This window comes from Cuculus canorus, chromosome 2 (assembly GCF_017976375.1).
Source record: "Cuculus canorus isolate bCucCan1 chromosome 2, bCucCan1.pri, whole genome shotgun sequence".
NCBI classification, from domain to species: Eukaryota; Metazoa; Chordata; class Aves; order Cuculiformes; family Cuculidae; genus Cuculus; species Cuculus canorus.
Window position 1 is genome coordinate 55630664 of NC_071402.1, and position 22077 is coordinate 55652740.

General features: G+C 39.7%; 1 protein-coding gene across 3 annotated transcripts in view; it reads right to left on the minus strand.

The window, feature by feature from the left end:
- The window catches only part of PIEZO2 (piezo type mechanosensitive ion channel component 2), a 305264-nt gene extending 284356 nt beyond the window's left edge, over positions 1 to 20908 (minus strand). For all 3 annotated transcript variants that reach the window (XM_054059990.1, XM_054059989.1, XM_054059988.1), the window contains exon 1: positions 20614 to 20908. In XM_054059990.1, coding sequence (XP_053915965.1) covers positions 20614 to 20677 — 64 coding nt within the window. In that variant the 5' untranslated portion in view covers positions 20678 to 20908. The remainder of the gene's footprint in view (positions 1 to 20613) is intronic.
- Positions 20909 to 22077: the final 1169 nt, after the last annotated feature.

Sequence of the window (22077 nt, forward strand, 5' to 3'; positions counted from 1 at the left end):
CTGTTCTAATCAGCCTACGCTAGTATTCAAAGCTCTTCTAAGAGAACAGCTACTAAGAAAAAAAAAAAAGAAAAAAAGAAAAAAAAACCCAACAATTTCTAGCAAAGACTTGGCTTCCCAGTGTCGACAAGGCTAAGGAGTCCCAAGAGCATTGCAGCCATAGCTGCAATGGTTTATCTCATTTCAGTACTTCAAAACTGTCCAGATAAACATGCTCGTTTTTTTCAAAAACAGTAGCATACAAGATTCTCGAAGCAAAAAAAGTGTTTAAAAATTCTGCAGATTTTCTCCCTTTCTGAGATCACTGGAAGAAATCCACCCTATAATAAACCATACAGCCAGTAAGTGAAACGTAAGACCTAAGAAACAAGCAACTTTTCTCTCTCTAAACAAAAAAAAATTAAATTGTTTTCGAAATTTTAAAATATTATATAAGAATGAAAGTTTCAGGCTTGTACAGCATTTCACTAAATTTAATTGATGCAGTGATATAATATGAAACACAGAACAAACACGCTTGTATGAATCTTTTCAATCATTCTATGACCATACCACTTAATTATTTTTACATGTCCTGGAAGAAGAAACTTAAAGGCCTATTTGCTGGACTAGTACAATAAGGTCATAACCCAGTGAGACATGACTAAAATAATGTTCCCAAGAAAAAAAAATGCCCTGAAAAATACAAGAACATAGTTAATTTATAAAAAGTATCTCTATGCGATCATGACATTGTTTTCCTTTTTAAAGTTGTTACAAATAGTAAGAAAGAGCGTACTTCTCTTTAATCAAAAAAATAAAATACAGTTCCGAGACACAAGACAAAGCTGAGCAGACCCTTCCCTGGGCAAGCAAACCACCAAACATCATTACTGGCTTCCTGGCGATGGTTTTTAAAAAACAAGATAACAAGACTGGCGATGGTTTTAAAAAAACAGAGAGCCACTGACTCATAAAATAGGAACGTATTTGACACTGGCTGACTGCCAAATTCACAACTTGCTGCACCCAGTAACCTCGGGTTCACTGTGAAATGCAGTTAAGAAAGAAAAGCAGGACAGATCACCACTGCCCTAAGCAGCAAACCGTGATAACTCAAACAGCCGCCATGTGTGAGTTATGACAGAGGAACACAGAGGCAAAAGAGCATCCACTGATGCGGCTCATCATGCCTGTGACATCCAGCACGCTCCCAGGATCATCAGGAGAGCAGACTCAACAACCCCAGGGCTCAGGCTGGAGAACCAATGGAATCTCTCTATGCATAGACAGCAAGGCCCTATCTATACTGAACAGAGCGCTTGGCCATGGTCACCAAGACCCTGCAGCTGCTGAGGGGTCATCATGCTTGCTGGTGACAGCGTCACAGCCAGCCCTCCACAAGCGATGCTGGAACCGTATCTCAGGGACTGCATCCAGCCCAACATGTGAAGCCCAAGGTGGTCCGAGTCAGGCAGTTTTTCTCCTTTGCTTTTTAAAGTCACCTCTTCCACAGCAACTCACACCAGTACTTTGATCAAATTTTGAGAAGCCAGTTATAGACTGTTATAGCCGTTACTTTGTTCTCTACCATTCACCATGGAGTCATCGCATAACAACATAGAGTAAGGAGGAAGGACAGCAGCAGGAACGCAGACCACTGATCATCCCAGAGATCTCTGTGGACCACAGAGACCAAAGGACACAAGATGGAGAGAAGAGCAGGACTAGAAACAGAGGAGGAAAACAAATTTAGGAACAACTTTTAGGAAAACATAAAAAAATACATTAGCACAATAGACACCTTGTTTGTTTTGGGTTTAAATTTTTGTTGGTTTTAAATGCAAGCCACAATCAGTTCATTTCCAAAGTAGGTGGGTCTGTACCTTGAAGAAGTTGCAGTAGGTAGGTATACATATCACAGATCCTTCCACAATTTTAGTAATCTCTGGGGAAAAGCACATTATTTTCAACCGCACTAGAGGCTGATGTAAGTCACAAAACACCCGTCGCCCCCCGAAATAAATGTGAAAAAAAGGCCCAAAATACCAAATTCCATCCTCAATAATTTCTGGATGCATACACCACCCCTCTTCTTTCATCACCACCTCACATTCATCACTTTTGGCATGTTTTCTTTAGTGTCTGGTCATCTTCTAAAAATGTGGCTTTTTGATACACATAAGTCTAACTTTTCCCTCTCTTCTGGATTTCCATTTCTGTTTTCATTGCCTATCAGCCTGGATGTGATCTTTGATTCTCTATTTCTGCATCCCTTCCGCTACACTCAGTCTTTTATGGAAGTCCCGTCACTTCCTTCCCTGTCATTTCTAGGATTCACACATTCTTGCTGGCCACCGTTACTAACACACTTTCCACGGACAGTATTATTTGCTGGTTTTATTATTGGTCTCCCAGCGGCCTAGTTCACTTCTTCATCTTCCAAGCCTGCTTTCAAACATCACTCATCTCTTTGAACCCATCTTGTCATTTTCTCATTTCTCAAAAAAAAGGCAGTGATTTATTCAATGTTTTCTTCATCTCTTACTCCATCTCTGATGCTGCTAACATATTCTTAATTCTCATTCTTTTTATCTCACTCTTCGTACTCCATTTGCCTTCTTCCCTATTCTTTGCTTAACTGCCCATATCTGCCTGCCTTCAAATCCTTCATAAAATGGGCTTAAAATACTCTGAAACACAATCTCATTACAACCACATTACTGTGTAATTATCTTCCTCATTAACAATTCTTTCCTGTGACATTCAGCAGGTCAGTAAATTACTCCGCATTTGTATTTCTTCAAATGTGACTTGATTTGCTTCCAATGGAGGTGACTGTTTTTCTGGAGCCACACCAATACGACTACTATAACCCATGGCTCTTTCTGTCAGAAAAATGGCAAGCTCAGAAACAGACCAACTCACAGATAAGGACATGCTGTTTCTAAAGAAGAACAGCAAAACACCAACTAAGTTACAGCTTCAGATTAATATTTATTTTTCTGAAATTATTGAAAACAATAGTTGCCCATCTTGATACATCTTGGTACTTTGACCCATCTTGGTTCTTCACAAGAGCCTCACGCATAAACCAAATGCATAAACCTCTATATACATTATTAACATTCATAGCAAGGAAAAAAAACATGCATAACACTTATCTATGTACTCAACACTTTACTGTTTATCAGCACTCATACTAACATCCAACACAGAAAACTGGCTACCAAGCAGTAAGAACTTATCCTGCTCAGTCAATCTTTTCAGTCAAAGCTGAGTAATTATGTTTCTTCGTTGTTACCAAAATGATTAAATAAATTTTGTAGCATAAACAGAAGGATCAGACAGTGGACAATAACACTAGAAGGATGGAAAATATCAGTATCCTCATGCAACTGAACAAAATAATCCAATATTTTACTCTGGGCTAAGGAATATATTTATCTTTAACCAAAGGAGTTTAATTTCACCCACCAGATACTTTGAATATACTTTCAAATGACTCCTCTGTGTGATCGTATACCCTCTGGTTATGTAAAAAATAAATCCATTCCTACCACTAGACCTAAATTTTTAATATTCTGCTTCCCTCTTCTTGTTTCAGAGACAGGATTCCCAGACTCTCTCTCTAATGAAACATGGAAGAACAATGCAGGGTAAAACTCTTAAACCTACCAAATCTAGTAAGGGAACAAACATCTTTTTATACCTCTACTACAGATTCATAGTATTTGCTACAAAAGGAAGTAAGATAGCTTCATGTAGTAAAACTAGGTGAATGATATGTACATCTACATTTCCAATTTTTGAAAGCCGATTTACTTCACTACATCTTAAGGAATTCTGTAGTGTCATGAAGACAGCATAATCATTGAGATATTCTGTTATTACCATACAAAAGATGTAACTGGACTTCCCTCTGCAAGGTTTTCTTCTTTATATAAGAAACATCACCCCAGCAAATGAACTAGGCAATTTATTTGTCGTTTCCACAACCATTGTGAGAAAACCAAATAAACAGAAAATCCCTCTGAAATATTTTAATGGAAAAAAATCTTTGGTAAGTTGATAAGAGAAAGGTCTTTGGAAAGAAATACACTCTCCTCTCCACATTAATTCTCATGCACATTTGTAGCAGACACTGGAAAGATGAAATACACACCTGACCCAGCGCACAGTTATTTTCTGCATGTGTTACACTGCCTTTGATCCTCAACCCAGCAGACGTTTTCAACAGTGCCAGTCATGTTCTGAACCACGCAAACATTTTTCCAGATTTAACAACGGCAAATTTATCTCTCACACATAATTGTGAACATATTTATTCTCTTTGTAATTGTTATTAGTTTGTTTCATCTCATAGTAGCCAGCTAGCTCTCCCACAGGGAGTTTGGATTTGCTAACACATCCATGCACAGAGACCCTCTGAATGTTAAATTCCTCCATTTATACTCCCTAGGATACCAGCAAAAACTGTGGTGCATATCATAACACTCAGTCCTAGACGTGTGTCCCATAGGCATCTAACAAATAGTGTATCTTAATTAAACTTTTAACTTTATATCATGTTTCATACTCAGACTTAATTCATACAATGAAGTTTTCCCAGGACACTTTTCATTTTGTCCTAACCCCAATTCTGCATTTGTCAGATTGCATTGGAGTAACTACTTTCAAGTTACCTGAACTCTGTCACGTACTTAAGAAACATATTTGAGGCTAAGCCTGACCTTTTCCTCTACCTGATAAACGATTACAAAGGATTGTGATCTCTCTTACAGGACCATCATTTAAATTATTAGGATGCAATTGTTTTATATTACCTCTTACAGTAATTCTGGCTTAAAGAAACCAGCCCTATTGCATCTGTGCTATAATTATTTTCAAATTATAAGATAGTTCAGGTAGCACTACCCATTCTATATTTGACTAATGTTAATTCCATAAAAAGAAGATGGATGGTTACTGTGGGATGCTGACCACTCAAAACTCACAAGAAATCAATCCAAGATACAAAGATTCAAATACTACAAGGTCAAGGTCATCTTAACACTTTTTATTACATTACCTCTACTTTATTAGTAATTGATCTTTTAGAAGCAATCTAAATATATAATGAGCTTAATTATACTATAATACAAAACTGACAGACACAGAGCTGGGGCAAACTGCAATGGAAGATGCAATCTTTGCATGGTTACCAACAAAAAAACACATAAAGGAAAGTGCAAATGAGGATATTAAATAATGGAGGCACTTTGCTTGTGGTTTTCTTCAGAACACTCAACTTCCCTCAGGGCACTTAATCTGTTCTTTTGGATAAAACCAGACAAGAACAGCTAAAAAAATTAAAAGGAAGAAACAAAACTAGCAGTAAGGGCTACTCTGCCAGCCAAAGGTATTCTCTTCCATGTTCAGAGGAAAGACGATGTAACAGTCTGTAGCAGTGGTCCTTGAAGGGCAATGTCTTCTACCAGGATTTTCAAAAAAAACATAAAACAACTTCACTCCAATGTGCTAACAACAGCTCTGCAATACTGATTGATAGTATCTTCCCCTATATTTCTGATTAAGCACTTCATGAAAGAGATGTTCCGTCTCTAATGTCCAAGACTGCATTCCTAACATCTCCTTCTCCGTTCTTTATGCATAACCATGCCATCATTAATTGATGGTCTTACAGTAACCACAGACTGCTATTGCTGACTTTGAGGCTGAATCTCAGGTATTTCTTATTTTAAATATAAGGAACAATCTACCCAGATACAAGTATATCTCAGGAATGAAGGGAATAAAAAGCTGATAATTAGTTATCTCAGGCTACATAACCCAGCAACAACAGCAGTTTCTTTCTAATTTTGTTTTAAGTCTTCATCTGGTTTACTGAGCTTTGTTGAGATGAGATGGTGTGTTTTATGTTATCTAATTCATGGGATGGAGACACTGGCTTTTCTGGCTAACCTTCTGGCACTGGCATCACTCGATCTTGGACAACTGCCTAGGGAATCTTTACATTTTTAAAAAATAAAAGAAAAAAGACTAATAAAAAAGCCATTTGTATCATGCATTAAAGAATCTGCTGACCTGAAAGGGGATGCCTGAAAATCAACTGAGCAACTAATGTGCACCAACCCTATCAACATGTCAAAGAATTAAATTACATCAATTCTAGTAAAAAAAAAATGTTAGTAAGAGAACGACTTACATTTTAAATGCACCACCTCAAGAAAAAAAATAAGTTGCTACATGTGACAACAGCTTATGTTTACCTTGATTTACCTTACTACATTTAATAGTAATACAAGTTTGTAAAATGTTGTCCTGCATCATGCTCCTTCTCTCCACCCATGTGAGACTTGATTCACTCATGCACAGGTGTGGGATGCAAACAGGAAACTTGTCAGGTCTGATTTGCAAAAAGGATGAGTACACCTAGGCAGGCATGATTCAGTAAATCACACGGTGTCTGGTGATTCTGAGTCAGGCACATCTTCTCTAACTCTTATACTCTCACATGCAAGGAGAGGTACGTACACTACTTGCTAGAGTATCAGAAAAATTTGAACATACAGTCTTTATGAAACTCTAAAGCTAAAATTACTGATATTTCTAGACCGCTTTTTAAAACGCACACTATCTTGATATTTCCCTGTACATACAAATATTCCTTTTAAATGTCTGCTATTTAGAAAATAAGGTGGTCTCACAATAAAACACCAGTTTGAGACCCAGATGACATACTTTGCCAAAACAGGTAACTAAACAGAAAAAAACGAAACAATTGAATGTTATGTTGCTGCAATGATATTGTCAGATAATAAAGTACCAGTTTTATTTGTAGTGTTGCATGAGAGGTGGTATAAATCTTTCTAAGAAGGGAAGGAGCAACAGATGCAAACAGTGAAAAATACAAATACTAAACTACATGAAAATATGAGCACATTCCCCACAGTTGTGGTGGTTAACAGCATAAATAACCCTCAGAACAGTCATGTGGGCGGCTACAAGTATACTACACCAGTTATTGTTTTCCATACTGAAATAATCTATTACCTAAGGGCAGACCTCTACAGAACAAGAGAAAAAAAGAGTTGTTGCATATAACTTCTGGTATCAATAACTTACCTTTTATCAAATGAAGGCTAAATGCATTACATGCAATGAATAGTTCAACTTTTAATACACTTAAACTGCAACTTCTCCCATGCTTCTTGTAGAATGAAAAAGAATTGCCAATATACTGGGCTGACCCTCTAAAGGCAGCACAGTTAACTAAACACTACAGTCAAATAAATACATAAATCTTGCCATTTTCAAGCAAAAAATTGGAAAGACTTCATTCTGCTGGATCTATAAAACAGTAAAACAGATTCTGTGAATGACTAGCACCACGTGTTTCACATATCCAAAAAGCAAGCCAGCTTTTCAAATACTTGTTTCAAAATTGCAACCCAACAGTAAAATAACTACTGCTAAAAGTAATTTGTCAATACTACATGAGATTGAGATCATCTAGGAGAAAAGTATGCAATACAGAAACATTCAGAACTCATTTTTTTTTTCCTGTGGTTTTAAAAAAAAATTAGCTGTCAGTGATTTGCAGAATAACAAGAAATACTGACTAATTATAAATTTTTAAGTATGTGAGCGTGACTGCTGGTAAAATAATGCAAATAATTTACTGGCTAGTTAGCCCCTTAGAGAATGCCAGCATTGGACAGCTCTTGGAACTGATAAAAAATTGTGCATGTCTTATATTAATTCATCTTTCCATTCACTGTAAATTGGCGACAGATGACTGTGCCAATGTTACAGAATAATATCCATTAATAATCAGCACTTCCAGCTAAGAAACATGAGTTCAACCTTTCTGAGCCACTGGATGTACATTGTACGTGTTAAGACACACTCAAGAGGAAAAAGTTTTCTATCAGATCTCCCTTGCAGCATTCAATGTACACTATGGGGCTGTATCAACAGCAGGACAGACAACAGAAGTGATTATTCCCCATCACTCAGCCCTCATTAAATCACATCTGGAGCAGCACACGCTATTTTGCCCCGCTCAGGACAAGAAATATGTTGATAAACTTTAACGTTAAAGTCCACGTACATGGGAGTGCCTCCAAGACAGTAGGAGCTAGAGCCTTAAGTCCCAAGAGGAGAGACTGCAGGACTGAGGCTTGTTCAGTCCAAAGATGAGACAGCTTCAAAGGCACCTCACAGTAGCCCCCCGACAACTAAGAGGAGCTTATCAAAAAGACAGAGCCAGGCTCCTTACAAAGGGGCATACTGAGAGATAATGGTCACAAAATGAGGTCCTGAGAGAAATAGGAAAAAACAACAATGAACAAACCAAACCAATCACTGTGAGGCCATCTAAGCACAGGAAGAGGTTGTAGACCTCCACTCAGACACTTTAAAAACACAACAGGAAAAAGCCCTGAGAATCACATTTAAATTCAGTGTTGTATTGAGCAAAAGATGGGACATGTCCTGAGATGTCTTCCACCCTGGGATACTGTGAAGGGGAAAACTGAGAGAGATCCAGAAATCATCCTGTAATCACCCAGAAACCTTCAGGGGAGCAGCCAATCTCAACAAGCTGCAAGAGAATTTGTGAGAGACCCAAACTGAGTAACTATGGAATTACTCACCGCCCAGTAGAACATTACTCTTTCTCCTCAAAACAGATGCTAGTTTCAGTGGCTTAGCTATCTCATCCTTTAAGGTTTTCTTAAACAACTGCTACATTCTTATTTCAACAACAACTAACATGCATTAATTATGCAGGCAGGATACTCTTGTAATGACACTTTCTTGTTCCTTCCAGTTTGCAATATTGCCTAGCGTTGGAACAATCATGCTACTTTTCCATTTCAAGGGTAATGGGAAAACAGCTTCCTCCTCAGGTCGAGGGAGAAACAAATGGAATTCCCCCAAATACAGTAACAGTAAATATAGGCAGGAAATAACCTGATGTCCTTTTTCCACAATTCCACCAATTCCAACTGCTTCAACCTCTGGGGCACAAAAGGACCATTTGGGACTTTCTGACATTTCGTTACTATTGCCAGAATAGCTTATCACCAAGCAGCCAAGTTGCAGGAAACAAGATTTGTGCATTACCTTTTTTCAACATTTTAATGTGGTCTTCTCTACAGGAAGAGGTAAATTGTTAAATGATTAGGTCAGCCCTCATCTCTAAATGCTCAAAATGACACAGTGCGTTGTCTTACATCCCTCAGTATGTCTGCATGCTATGATAAAATTGTGGATAACAGGAATAGCTTACTGAGGCTACCAGAAGTTGACAGTGTCTTATTTCATATAAGTTTATTGTATGTAAAAGTAATTTTTGCTTAAAATCACAGTGATATAATTAACTGCAAGGATCTGCTAAAAACACACATTAGAAGAAAAGGTTTAACTTTGCCTTCAGCAAATAAACAAGATACATATTTGCAAAGGTCTTCGAGCAACTGTGATGCTGTATTTGCAGGTGACAATGACAAGCTGCGAGAAACGGATTTTGATGCTTATGTACACTGTGGGCATGATGATTGAGTTTGTTGACTCATTTTAATAAGAACAAATGTCTGACAGGATAAAAGCTAAAGAAGGGCATTTTAAGATACAGTATATCAATAAAACTGTCAATATACACAGTATTTCATAGAATCATAGAATGGTTTTGGTTGGAAGGGATCATGTAGGTCCAACCCTCTGCCATGGGCAGGGACACCTCCCACAAGACCAGGCTGCTCAAGGACCCATCCAATCTGGCCTTGCACACTTCCAGGGATGGGGCATCCACAGCTTCGCTGGGCAACCTGTGCCAGTGCCTCACCACTCTCATCATGAAGAATTTCTTCCCAATGTCTAATCTGAATCTTTCCCCTTCCAATTTAAAGCCATTCCCCCTTGTCCTGTCACTACATGCCCTTGGAAGAAGTCCCTCCCCAGTTTTCCTGTAGGCCTCCTTCACATACTGGAGGGCCACTATAAGGTGTCCCTGGAGCCTTCTCTTCTCCAGGCTGAACCACTCCCACTCTCTCAGCTTGTCCTCATTGCAGAGGTGCTCCAGCCTTCTGATCATATTTGTAGTCTTCCTCTGGACCCATTCCAATAGTTCCATATCCTTCTTATTTGGGGGATTCCAGAACTGGACACAATACTCCAGATACGGTCTCATGACAGCGGGGCAGAGGGGGGGAACTATCTCTCAACCTGCTGGCCACACTTCTTTTGATGCAGCCCAGGATACGGTTGACCTTCTGGGCTGCGAGCACACGTTGCTGGTTTATGTTGAGCTTCTCATCAATGAGTACCCTCAAGTCCTTCTCAGTAGGGCTGTTCTCAATTATATCATCCCCCATGCTATACTCAAACTGTGGATTGCCCTGACTCAGGTGCAGAACCTTGCACTTGGCCTTGTTGAACCTCATGAGGTGTGTTTCTTATATTTTGCCTTACAGTACACACACAGAGATTGTGTTTCAAGGTCAAACAAATCAAAAGGTTTTAACTTAGGGAAGAAAGTTGTATTGGCCCAAGAAAGATTAAAATAGGGTCAATTTTCTCAGACTTGGGACTTCTCTCATGACAAAGGCATCACCTGAAGAAGAGCAATGGAAAATAAACATCACTGAATGCTAATCCTTCTAATCATTATGGGGCCTACCATGAAGTGCAACCAGCTATTAAACCAGGAGGTTAAGTCAGTTATTGGATTTATTCCAAAAGGAGCTGAAAGAAACCTTAAGGCTTGTGTGGCACAGAGTAAATGTAACTTATATGGCCAGCTGTTTTTTTTCCCCTCCATCTATTGTGTTTTCTGTGCTGTATCTTAGGGAATATGAAGGTTGTTTCATCTGAAATTAAGCAAAGAGCGAAGCTGTGATCTGAGCTGTACAATCGACCTTGCTAAGAAGACAGCAGCAGGCTCACAGAAAAAGGACTTTCAAACAAAAATCCACTCCAAGGAAATCACAGGCCGCTCCCCAGGAGCAAGAAGGTAAATGCATTTTTATAGTAATACAGACACGTACATTATTGCCCAACAAATATCAAAGGTTATGACCAATGTGCCATATAGTCCGAAGCCCATGAAATCCTACGAAAAGAAAGATGTGTCACAGTAAGTAAGAAGCAGCAGCTCTTATCGTATAAGTAAGTCACACAGAAGTAAATCATTTATCATAGAAGTAAATCACAAAGAGTTCTGCTAATGAGCAAATGTATGAAAATGGTTAATAAACCATCTTGAAAAACACAGAGGAGGCTTTTGTTCTGTTCTGGTAGGAGACCTGATCAGAGTTCAGAAGAAAACAACAAACAAGGTCAGAGAAAATGCAACATCAAAATCTATATACTGGTTTATACGAAACATAGTGGAAAGAATGAAGTATGGAGATTACGGTCTTTACAGCTGAGACATTTTCACAATGAGACAAATAATCACAATACCACACTGAGGCAGTTTTTGCTCAGTTATACACTGAAATGATGGAAGAAAGTGCTAAACCTGTCTATCTTCACCGGAAGGTTGGTTTTTTTTTTTCTATAATGGAGTAATGGTGTTTTATCCATTTATTGATTTCCTTTCCATTTAGAGAAAAGAAGCTATAGAAAAGGTATTTATTATTTACATAGGACGATACTGCAAATATATATGCCTAGCATTTAGCTAACAAATAAGAGACACGTGTCATGCTTCGCACATCCTTGTTCTAGAAATTAAACAGTAATTTGACGTGTTAAATGTCTAGAAAAGAAAGAAGGAAGAACCAAAAAGATTGTGCAGCTTCTCTGACAAGTGGCACATGTACAACAAGAGAATTTCTTTGACTCACAGCACCACAACCTGAAGAAAGCGATTTTATAATCTAGCTTTTAGACAAGGTACAAATACTGCTCTATGAATTTCTACACTGAAACTTACAATTATTTCCATCAAAGAAAATGCTGATGTTATCAATTACTTATGAAAAAAGTGGGAGGTAATTATAATTCCGTGTTTGCAACTGAAAGTGTACTCCTTCCACTGTAGAAGGGGATGCAAGTATGTACCTTTCTCAAAAAAAAGCAACATTATTAAGGAAAGTAATAGGACAGGCCTTTAAAATTCTAAGCACTGAGCAAAGGACCAATAAATTGAAACACGTTTTACCAATCACATTATAACCATGAATAGGGTCTAACAATAGTCTTATAGAAGTAGGCCAACAAAATGACAACATGAGCTAAAACTTATGGCAGTAAAAGTTTTCTACATAAATCGGGATTTGTGGAGTCAAATTTCCCTCACTTGCTGTTGGCTTATGAATTACTCTATTCTCTGTGACCGGGAAACTGCTTTTCTGAAAGACGTCATCAAAAGCCACGAGTGTAACAATGGAAGAAAAACACAACACAAACAGGTGCAGCCACTATGCAAACTTTTGCATGTTCTAGACATTTTCCAGAATATGAGCATGTGTTAAAATGAAATCCAGAGTAAATGTCATTGTACTGACTTGCTAGAGGTTAACAGGTGATCTCCTAGATAAGCAAATCAATAACACCAGTGATTCATAACTCTGTTATCATCATCATGCTTTACAGTGAGAGATACATCAATTTGGAGAAAGGTTTACTTTCAGATTACAAAGGGGGTTTCATTGATTGTCCAATGTTTCACTGATCATTCCTTTCTCAGCCTTTGCAATCTCAACCTGTATTTAACAAAAGTTACACCATAGTAAAAGGCTAAACAAATACTTGCAACTTGGAATATATGACTGCTATCAAGAGGCCTTACAAAATTCCTCAAATTACCCAAGATCCAATTTCTCTAATAGTTTGTTTTTGACCAAAACAAACATCAGCATACAGTTTATCAAATAGTATTAGCATTCCTAGGGAAAAGACAGCACTTCTTTACCATCTATTTACTCATCCAGGGTTTGCATATCCTTTAGCACAGTGATAATCCAGAACACACTCCCTTATCTATTACAGAAATCATTTTCAGTCCCCCATGAAACTTCTGAACAAGGCGCAGAACTGACCTCGTTCTAATGCCACTTAAATACTTCAGGTTTAAGTTATGGTTCTGTCAAGTTATATTAACAAATGAGTGTCTTGGAAACAGTAGACGAAGTATGTAATGTCTGCAATCATGTACTTTATAGAATTTGGCCAAAAAGGGAGTAATTAGGGTATCACTTACGAACACACAGACTCACTCCTTCATTTCATCTCTAAAAGAACTCCCAAAATGAAGACAACATGAATAAGCTGAGAGAAGAAGTGCTACACTGTAATCTCTAATGACTCAAATTGTATAAGTATAGCATCCTAAAACTCTTTATTTACATAATCCTCATCTCTTTCTCTTCAGAACTGGACAATTGATAGGAAACTCCAAGCTGTTTAAATTCAACAGTTAATGGTTCATTTTATGCCTTGCAAATATTATTCTAAAGTGTTAGAGTAAATAGACTGTTGTTGACTTTTGTGATTATACATACTTTTTCCCATCCAAAGGATTATTTACTAAGGCAACAAACTGAAAAGGAATTAAAGAGTACTCCTTTTAATTCACAGTGTAGTTCACCCATGGAATTCATTGCTACAGGATATTATCAAAGCTAACACCAGATATAAAAGAAATAAGGATATAGAATAGCAACCTTAATGTGACATTCGGGATTTACAACTGCCTACTCCAGACGGGAAATGGACAGGTAAGACTTTCAGGAGAAGAGGAGAATTACATTAATTCAACCACATCCTGAATGTAATGCATCAAAGGATATGCTTCTAACAAATGCACCAAAATAAAGATAGTATGTAATTCCATTTGTGGACTTTCTTTTTAATATTCCAGATTTTAAGCTGGTTTATCTGACAAAATAATCCCTGGTATACCACTTTCTCTCAGTACAAGAATCGGAGGACTTAGTCACTCATATTCCTGCACTTTTTTTGAAAACTTCACTGCATGCAGTCAGCTTCTGACATTCTTAACTTGAGAGATCTGTCAAGATGACAGCATGAAGACCTGTGATCACCAGAAAAGTAGTGTTACAGGAAACCTTCACCCTATGAAACAAATCTGGCCGGATTTAGTAACAAATATTGATCAATCTGCTGCAGCATAGAGGACAACAAAAACACGAAACCAAAGCATTTTGCTAGCTTAGCAAGTAATACTTACAGTATCCTTAGAACCGCCTAAAGATACCACAAAGGCTTGTACAACCTATCTGACTATATATTTTCACTACACCATTCTTCAAAACAGAAAGCAAATAGCCTGTTTGCTGCAGTCCAAGAGAAGAAAGTAGTTAGTAATGTTCTTCAAATGAAATGCCATACTCCAAATGAGACACTTCAACCTCACAAAGGCTATTGTTTCAATATGAAAAGAGAAAAGAGATGGAGAGCAGCTGAAGGGTAGACATCCAGCAGCTTTACACGCATGTGAAAAATGCTTTACTGTTATGAAGGGGTGCTTGAATTGAAGACCCTCTCGGACAATGATCCATTTGATGATATTGCCTTCCAGGAGTCTTTTTAGTATTGCCAGCCATTCTGAAGTTGGCTGCTTTTGCCAGCCTTTGCAACTCCGCTATTCCAATAAATATGCTGGTAAAGCTGCACCATGAAATTATTTTAAGACTTTCAGTTAAAGGTTAAAACTGTTCCACTCCATCCCCCCAAAACATAATTTTTACTTCTAGCAAACTACCTGAAATGGAAGAACACCGCGGCTACACAGGCATAAGTGCATTAACAGTACCATTCTCTTCCTTGACCTCCCTCACCAACATCCCCAAAACAATGGTTTATCTATGTTTCCATGCTACATACAGTCTGTCCTTTCATTCTATGATCTGACTGCTCTGATCAAAAAAATCAGAATATGGCTCAGTATTGTACCTGCAGTTTAAAAGACAGAGACGGAATTCCATGTATGACAATTTGCAACTGATACCTGTAAGCTCCACTGCTACCAATAAGGGATTCAAATCTTTCCAGTTCCTACAAGTCACCAGGCAAGCTGTCCATTTTCTCCAAGTAAGTCTCTCCAAATCAGCCACCTCCCGCTGACTTCTATTCCCAAGTTCAATACTGTCTATAGAACCTTACCTACCAGTAGAGCCCTAAGCCATGCAAATCTATAGGTTCTGGGCTTACCCCATCTTAACCATTACATGGTTTCAAACCACTAAACAGAACAGTTGGGATAAATAAGTAGAAGTGGCAAGAACGTAAGAAGAGATGCTTTATTCCTATTTTTTGTGGGATGAGTTTCCCTGCCTGCATGCTAGGGGGAAGCAGATGAAGCTGAGATGACTGTTACAAAAGAGAAAGAATACTGTGGTTGCAGAGCAACTGCTGCCTCCTCACTTTCCTCAAAACATTTTTCTCTGGACCTTAATTGACCTAAGGCAAAAGCCTCAGAGATTTATATGGCACTTGCCTTTTGTGCACAAGAAACTAACTCTATGCCTACAAGCCTGGAAAATGTTGCTCCTGCAAGGCTGTATATATTTCTCCCCCTTGATATCTTTCACCTGCTCCCACTGAACTAGGCAAAAAATAAATAAAAGCAGCCAGCTACATTTCTAAAACATTTGAAGACAGGAAGGAAACCCAAGAGCCATTCTAGGATTGTGCAAACTGTCATGTAAGTTGTTTGGGGATTTTTTTTCCAGCATGCTACCCAAGGGTACACTTTTTGTTGCTGTGACTAACATTTTTATGAGTGATCTGGGACAACAGAGTTTTAAAATGTAACGGGAAGTCTATGTGAATCTCTTTCATGCTGTTCCCTATCATTCTTCTCAGTACATTGTAATAAATATTCCCCAGTGTCACCATAATGGACAAAAAAAAAAAAAAAAAAAAAATCAGTTTGATCTCTCTTTTCCTTCTTTCCAGTAATTGGCCAATTTAAAAGCATAACAAGCAGCACTCCTGCTGACTACATGAAGTTTATTTCAGCTTTTAAAATAGGTCACAATTTTTTCATATATATGTATACATACATATCCACATGTATGAACTGTCACATGTAATGTCACTACACAAATTACCCACTAGTCTGAGCAGTCTTGCTTTACAACTTACTTTGTCATTACCTTGACATCATCTGCACAGACTGGCACATAAAAATCATTCAGTCACCAGAATATTGCAATACAATGTCATATTGTACCATCATTTTTAAACAGCCACCTCCAGTGAAATCAAGAACAAACACGCAAAAAGCAGGGCATGGTTCACTGCCTCCACAGACTTGTCTTAATATTACAGAGTTGTCCAATTTATTCTGTCTACAGAAAAAGTGAACAGTAATAATTCAAGCTTCAAAACATATAGGGGTGTATTGGATTCTGAAAAACTCTTTAAAACAGGTAATTTTAACAGCATTTTAGTACTTGCTAATGTAGCAATGCAGATATTTCCCCTTCAAAGTTTTCATAAGTACTTGTTAATTTGGGGATAAAAGTCAAAGAGAATACATCCTTTCCTTCCAACATCCTCAGTCTCACTCAAGCACTTCCAACAATTGAATGTACACGGTTTTGAAAATAATGTGTAAGCTTTAAAACATATTCTCTGCATCACCATGTATATCCTGAAGAGATGATCATTGTGATTCATTCAATATCATTCTGATGAATCACAGTCCCTGAAAGGAGAAATAAAAGCAAATCCCATTTTTTACCAAGAGTTCAAAGACTTGTCTTGAAGAAATAAGTGAAAACCTCTAGCCACTATCTGACCTCCGTCACCTACAAAAACTCTAAAATATTTTCTTTTTAACTGCCATCGCTTACCAAACACTGATAACAGTGCTCACCTCCTCTTAAAAAAAAAAAACAAAAAAAAAAACAACAAAAAAAAAACAGCTTTCTAGAAGCTCCTATAATTCTTACCTTATCAGGGTAAAACTTCAAGAGTTTGGAAAGCAAGTGTAACTTCCTGGGGGCTCTTGGACCAGGCAGCTAGCTCACAAAAGCCAGTTTACTGATAACATGCAACCCAGCAGCATCATTAAAAAAAAAAACACAGAAAGCTGTTCTCCCTAGGCATTTTTTCCCCCAACACACTGTTTGAAAATAGTAATATTTTACTTAAAAGAAAACTAATGAATTGTGTATGAAGTAAAACAATTGGAAGCAGAATAATTAAAAATTGTTATCAAGTGATGCAAACCACAATTTTGTGGTTCAAATTTTTATAAACCAAAGAAAGCAATTAGCAAAAGACTGTTCTAATGTCTTACTTCAGAGAGAGAAAAATCATGGTTTGCATCTTTCAAGTTCATATGAATAACAAAAAAAGACAGGCTTATGCCAAGGCTCAAGCTTTAAAAAAAAACCAAAACAAATAGCCCACTTCCCACCATCAACGCCAAAACCTCCCTTCTCTCCCCCACTTTATTGTTTGTTTTTTTCAGCATTGTACTACTATGATACAGGAAAACATCACATTGTGCTAATCTCACCAAAAAACAAACCCAACAACAGATCCAACTCTCCCTGTCTTTATTACAGAACACAGTACTTTTTTGCAATGAAGTTTCATATCATACTGAGTTATCGTTTAAGCTCTAGGTTCGCATTGGACTGAACATAAAATTTTATTGTGAAAATAGCATGATGGTGGATTAACTGTGAAGTCATAAGCCTGCAATCAGTTTTTCAATCTCCAAAGTCTTCCAGTTTGCACATTAAATTTCCTGTTTTCAGTAGACACTCAAGATGGGTCATTCTTGAGTTCTAAATGGACACAGTTACTCCTACATGCACAAGATTACACTCCTCAGTGCTACAGACCTGATACTAAAAAATTCTTATGATGAACTAACTGCATTTTCTCAATTACATGGTATTAACCAATGCTTGGAAAGTATTTCATATCAGCAGAGATAACTAGTATTAGTATTTAATTTTGCTTACTTTAAAAATAAAGTATTTAAAGTATTATGGATTTAAAGCATTCGCCATTTTTAAAGTAGGTAAAGAATCATTTCTCGGCTTAGCAGACGTGTTATTTTTAACAAGTTTGCCACAGCTGCCATTGCCCTCCACACACCTCATCAGGGTTTTGCAGCCTTGTTACTTTCTACTCTTGGAAACAGAAAAGCAAATTTTACCACTATAAGAAACTATAGTAATCTATTATTTTAAAAAATCACACACGCACAGATACCGAACTAAAAGAACAACTCTGTATTTCCTCCTTTTGGCACAGCCAGACACATTTAATGCCCAGACAGGGGTAGGAGACACAAGGCATCACTCTGCACAGCGAGTCCTCATGGCAGCTTTTCAGCTGCGGATGTAACCTCACCGTAAGTCATGCAAAAAAGCATCAGTCTGATATATGAACTCTAAAAAGCCTTTTTCCAGAAGCCCATGAAACGCTTCCTTGATGCTTTGGAAAGGAGAAGAACATTGGCTCAGGGATAACTCAGGTGCAGATGAAAGAAAAATGGAGAAGTGAAGCAGGCTGAACTAGGTTTCACCCTAGTGAGGACTTTGCTAACAGCTTGAAAAGGGGAAGAGAATTACACTTACAGACACAGTAAATTAAGAGAAAAGATGATTGCTCATTTACTAATTCCTCTCTCAGATCCAACTGAACAAGATCACTAGGTCCAAAACCAAAAGCTCTGCAGTGGAATATAATTTTCATACTCAAGACAGGAAGTCCCTCCTTCAGGTTTTGTATTTTGATTAATTTTCAAATGAATAAGATCTATGACCGTAAGCAATTCATGACAACATCAATTCTCATCTGTGGAGGTATTACTGCAATGCGAAAGTACCTCTGCATTACTGAATACCAGGACAATAAAACAATTTTATCTGAACTTGCTTTCATACAGAGAGAGTTTGGCAATAACCAGAGCAAGCAACTGAAAGAACAATACCTCCACTATTTTAATATCACAGCTGGTTATTATGTTATTAGGAGTAGTACAAACAAATTCTACCTGAACAAAACTTTTCTATAAGCTTTTCTTCTTCCTGCGTCTTTCCAGCAAATTCATCCTCATCTATAACCCAATTATAACCATGGGTCCCATAATTATAACCCATTATATTATGGGTCCATCTATAACCCATTAAAGAAAATATGGATGCAGCCCCACCAGTTTCAAACAGGGTCCCCTAAACCCAGCCTTGGCATTGAAAGATCTGCCTGGTACGATCACTCTTTGGCTTCAAGAGCAACCCAGTGCCTGCCCCATCCACCACCACCCAGCTCCTCTGCAAAAGCATTCCCACACACCTCCGACCAAGGCAACTGAGAGTCATAGAGGCGACATCTCAAAAGAGCCAGGGCCTCTCGTCACCTGCTGCTGTGGCCTCGTCAGCCTCCAGTGGTGGCCACCAAGCCCAGGGCGAGGCACCTGCAGGGGGGGCAGGGTGGGGGATGGGATTTGGAATGGATGGAAAGCGGGTGCAGGTGTTGGCAGTGGGCTGGAAAGCTGCCTCCATCTCACCATTCATACAACCTCAACAGCAGCTCCCACCATAAAGTCATGAGGGGGGAGGGAAGTGCATTTTCAGTGAAAGCAAAAGGAGCTGGGAGCAACTTGGGTCCTCTGGCAGGGATGGAGTCCTTCTTGGAGGAGAAATCAGAGGCAGTGGAGGGCACCTGGAGAGAGCGTGGGGCACCTCCCAGGGAGGCTGGGTGGGGGGAGAGGATGCTCAGACGGAGGGGCGGTGGCCGGGCCACCGCGGGGCTCATCAAAGGGCAAAGTCAGGGCTGGGGGCGCGTTTCAGGGATGCCGGCGAGGAGCGCGGCACCCCGGGGTAGGAGCCGTGCCCGCAGCCCAAGGGACAGCCGCCACCGCGGAGGGGGCTGAGCGTCCTGCCGATCCAGCCAGGAGTCCCCGCTTGATCAGAGTTTTATCCTCCATTTACGCGGAGGGCACGGATTAACATGAACATAGTCGGGCCACGGCCGGACACCGCAGGTCTCCGTCCAAAACTAAATCGGTTTTTGGATGGCCGCCTGCTAAGTAATTTAATAAACTGAACTTTCTCAAAATAAGAGAGGAAAAACTCCCTCCCGAAAAAAATCCGTAAATTAGGGAATCGCTCCTCGTTTTTACACACGCACACACAACCCGAAACCCTAAAAAAAAAAAAATAAGGCAGATAAACCGGATCGCACGGAGGGCGAGCACCGAATCCTCCTCTCTCTTATGCCTTTTCCCGAGAGTCAGGGAAGACGCGGGGCACAATTTTCCGGAGTGAAGGAGCCCCGGCACACGTGCGAGCCCCGCAACCCCCGGGCCGAGAGAGCACAAACCCCTTATCGTCCTCGTCAGCATTGTTATTGGTGGTGGAGGTGTTAATAATAAGAATCATAGAATAATTTGGGTTGGAAGGGATTTTAAAGATCTAGTTCCAACCCCCCCGCCATGGGCAGGGACACGTCCCACTGGATATAACACTGGAATAATAATAATAATAATAATAATATAGCAACGACAAAAAATACATCAGAAATAAGCGGTGAGCTACTAAGTTTCAAGTTTCTCGAGTGAATAGCGGAACGTGGGAGCAGCCGCGAGGAAGGAGAGCGGAGCATCCCCGGCTCGGAGGGACGTACCGGCAGTCAGGCACACGGGCAGGAGCAGCCGAAAGGTGAGCCCGCACACCACCTCGGTGGCCATCGCGTCTGGCCGGAGGAGCCGTCCCTCTCTCTCTCTCTCTCCTTCTTTCTCTCTTAGGTGCGCCCGTGCGCGGAGCCGCGGCGGCGGCGGAGCATCGCCCGTGCCCTCCTCACGCCACCCGCCGCATCCCTTTGCAATCAGCGGGGACGGACGGACGGACGAACGAACGAAGAAAGGAACGCACACGCCCCCTCGGGGGCTCCCCGGCTCGGACCCAGCCGGCGGCACCGCACGCCGCGTCCCGCACCCCGCGCAGCGCAATGAAACTTCCCCGCGCCCCGCCCCGACGGGGCCGGGCTGCGCCGCGAGGGGCCGGGCGAGCGCCTGCCCCTGCCCTTGCCCTCGCCCCTGCCTCTGCCTCTGCCTCTGCCCTTGCCCTCGCCCCTGCCTCTGCCCGCACTCCTCTCCTTGCTCCTGCCCCGCAGCTCCCGCCGCTGCCTGCGCCTCCCCTCCGCGGGGACCGTCCTGCCACCGCGACACCACCCCCAAGTCGCCTCCTCTTCTTCGCTTACGACTCTCCGTTTTTCCTTAACGCTTCGTTTAAGTGTTGCCTTTGGGGCTTTTTACTGGGTTCTTTTTTTATTTTTACTTTTTTTTTTTTTACTTTTTTTTGCACTTTTTATTATTTTACTTTTTATTTTTTATTTCTTTACTTTTTACTTTTCACTTTTTATTTCTTCACTTTTTATTATTTCGCTTTTTATTTTTTCACTTTTTATTTTTTCAATTAAATTCATGTTGGTTTGTTTGTTTTGCCATTTTTTTTTGTTGGTTTGTTTGTTTTTTTCCTTGGAGGACTGGAGAGGGTAGTTTTCTGTAACTTGTTGATTTCCCATCACAGGTTTCAGCAGCATGTTTAAGGCCACAAGAAAGTTGTCTACTGGAAAAAAACAAAAACAACAACAACAAAAAAAAACCCACACAGATCTATGGTTGCTGGAATGTATTTGACTTTTCTGGAAAGCTTTTTACCCTTTAAAACACAGTGCTTAAAAAGTGCTGTGGGTTTAAAGGGGCAGTTTCAAGGCTCAGCTGGTGTGTTCCTGTGTGTCTGCTGAATAAACCTAATAATCTGGGTTGAAATAGTGATGCTGTAAACTAGAAAGTTATTCATGTTGTTATAAATACAAGTAAAGATCCATTTAATCTTCAACAAAATATTGGAGTCCTTCCCACTTAAATAAGGCAAGTTTAGGCAGAACATCCTCTTTGCGGGAGCACCGTTTGAGATATCTCTTAAGTCTCACACGAGATCTGGAGTAGGAGAAAGTGGGAGCAATGACCCTGCCGTCCTTAACATAAGTTCTTAGTGCTTCTCCCTGGTGAAGGACCTCATCCAGTCTAACTTCTAATCTAAGAAGTCCCAGATCTGCTGCTGAAGTCCTGGCTTTCTGACTCTT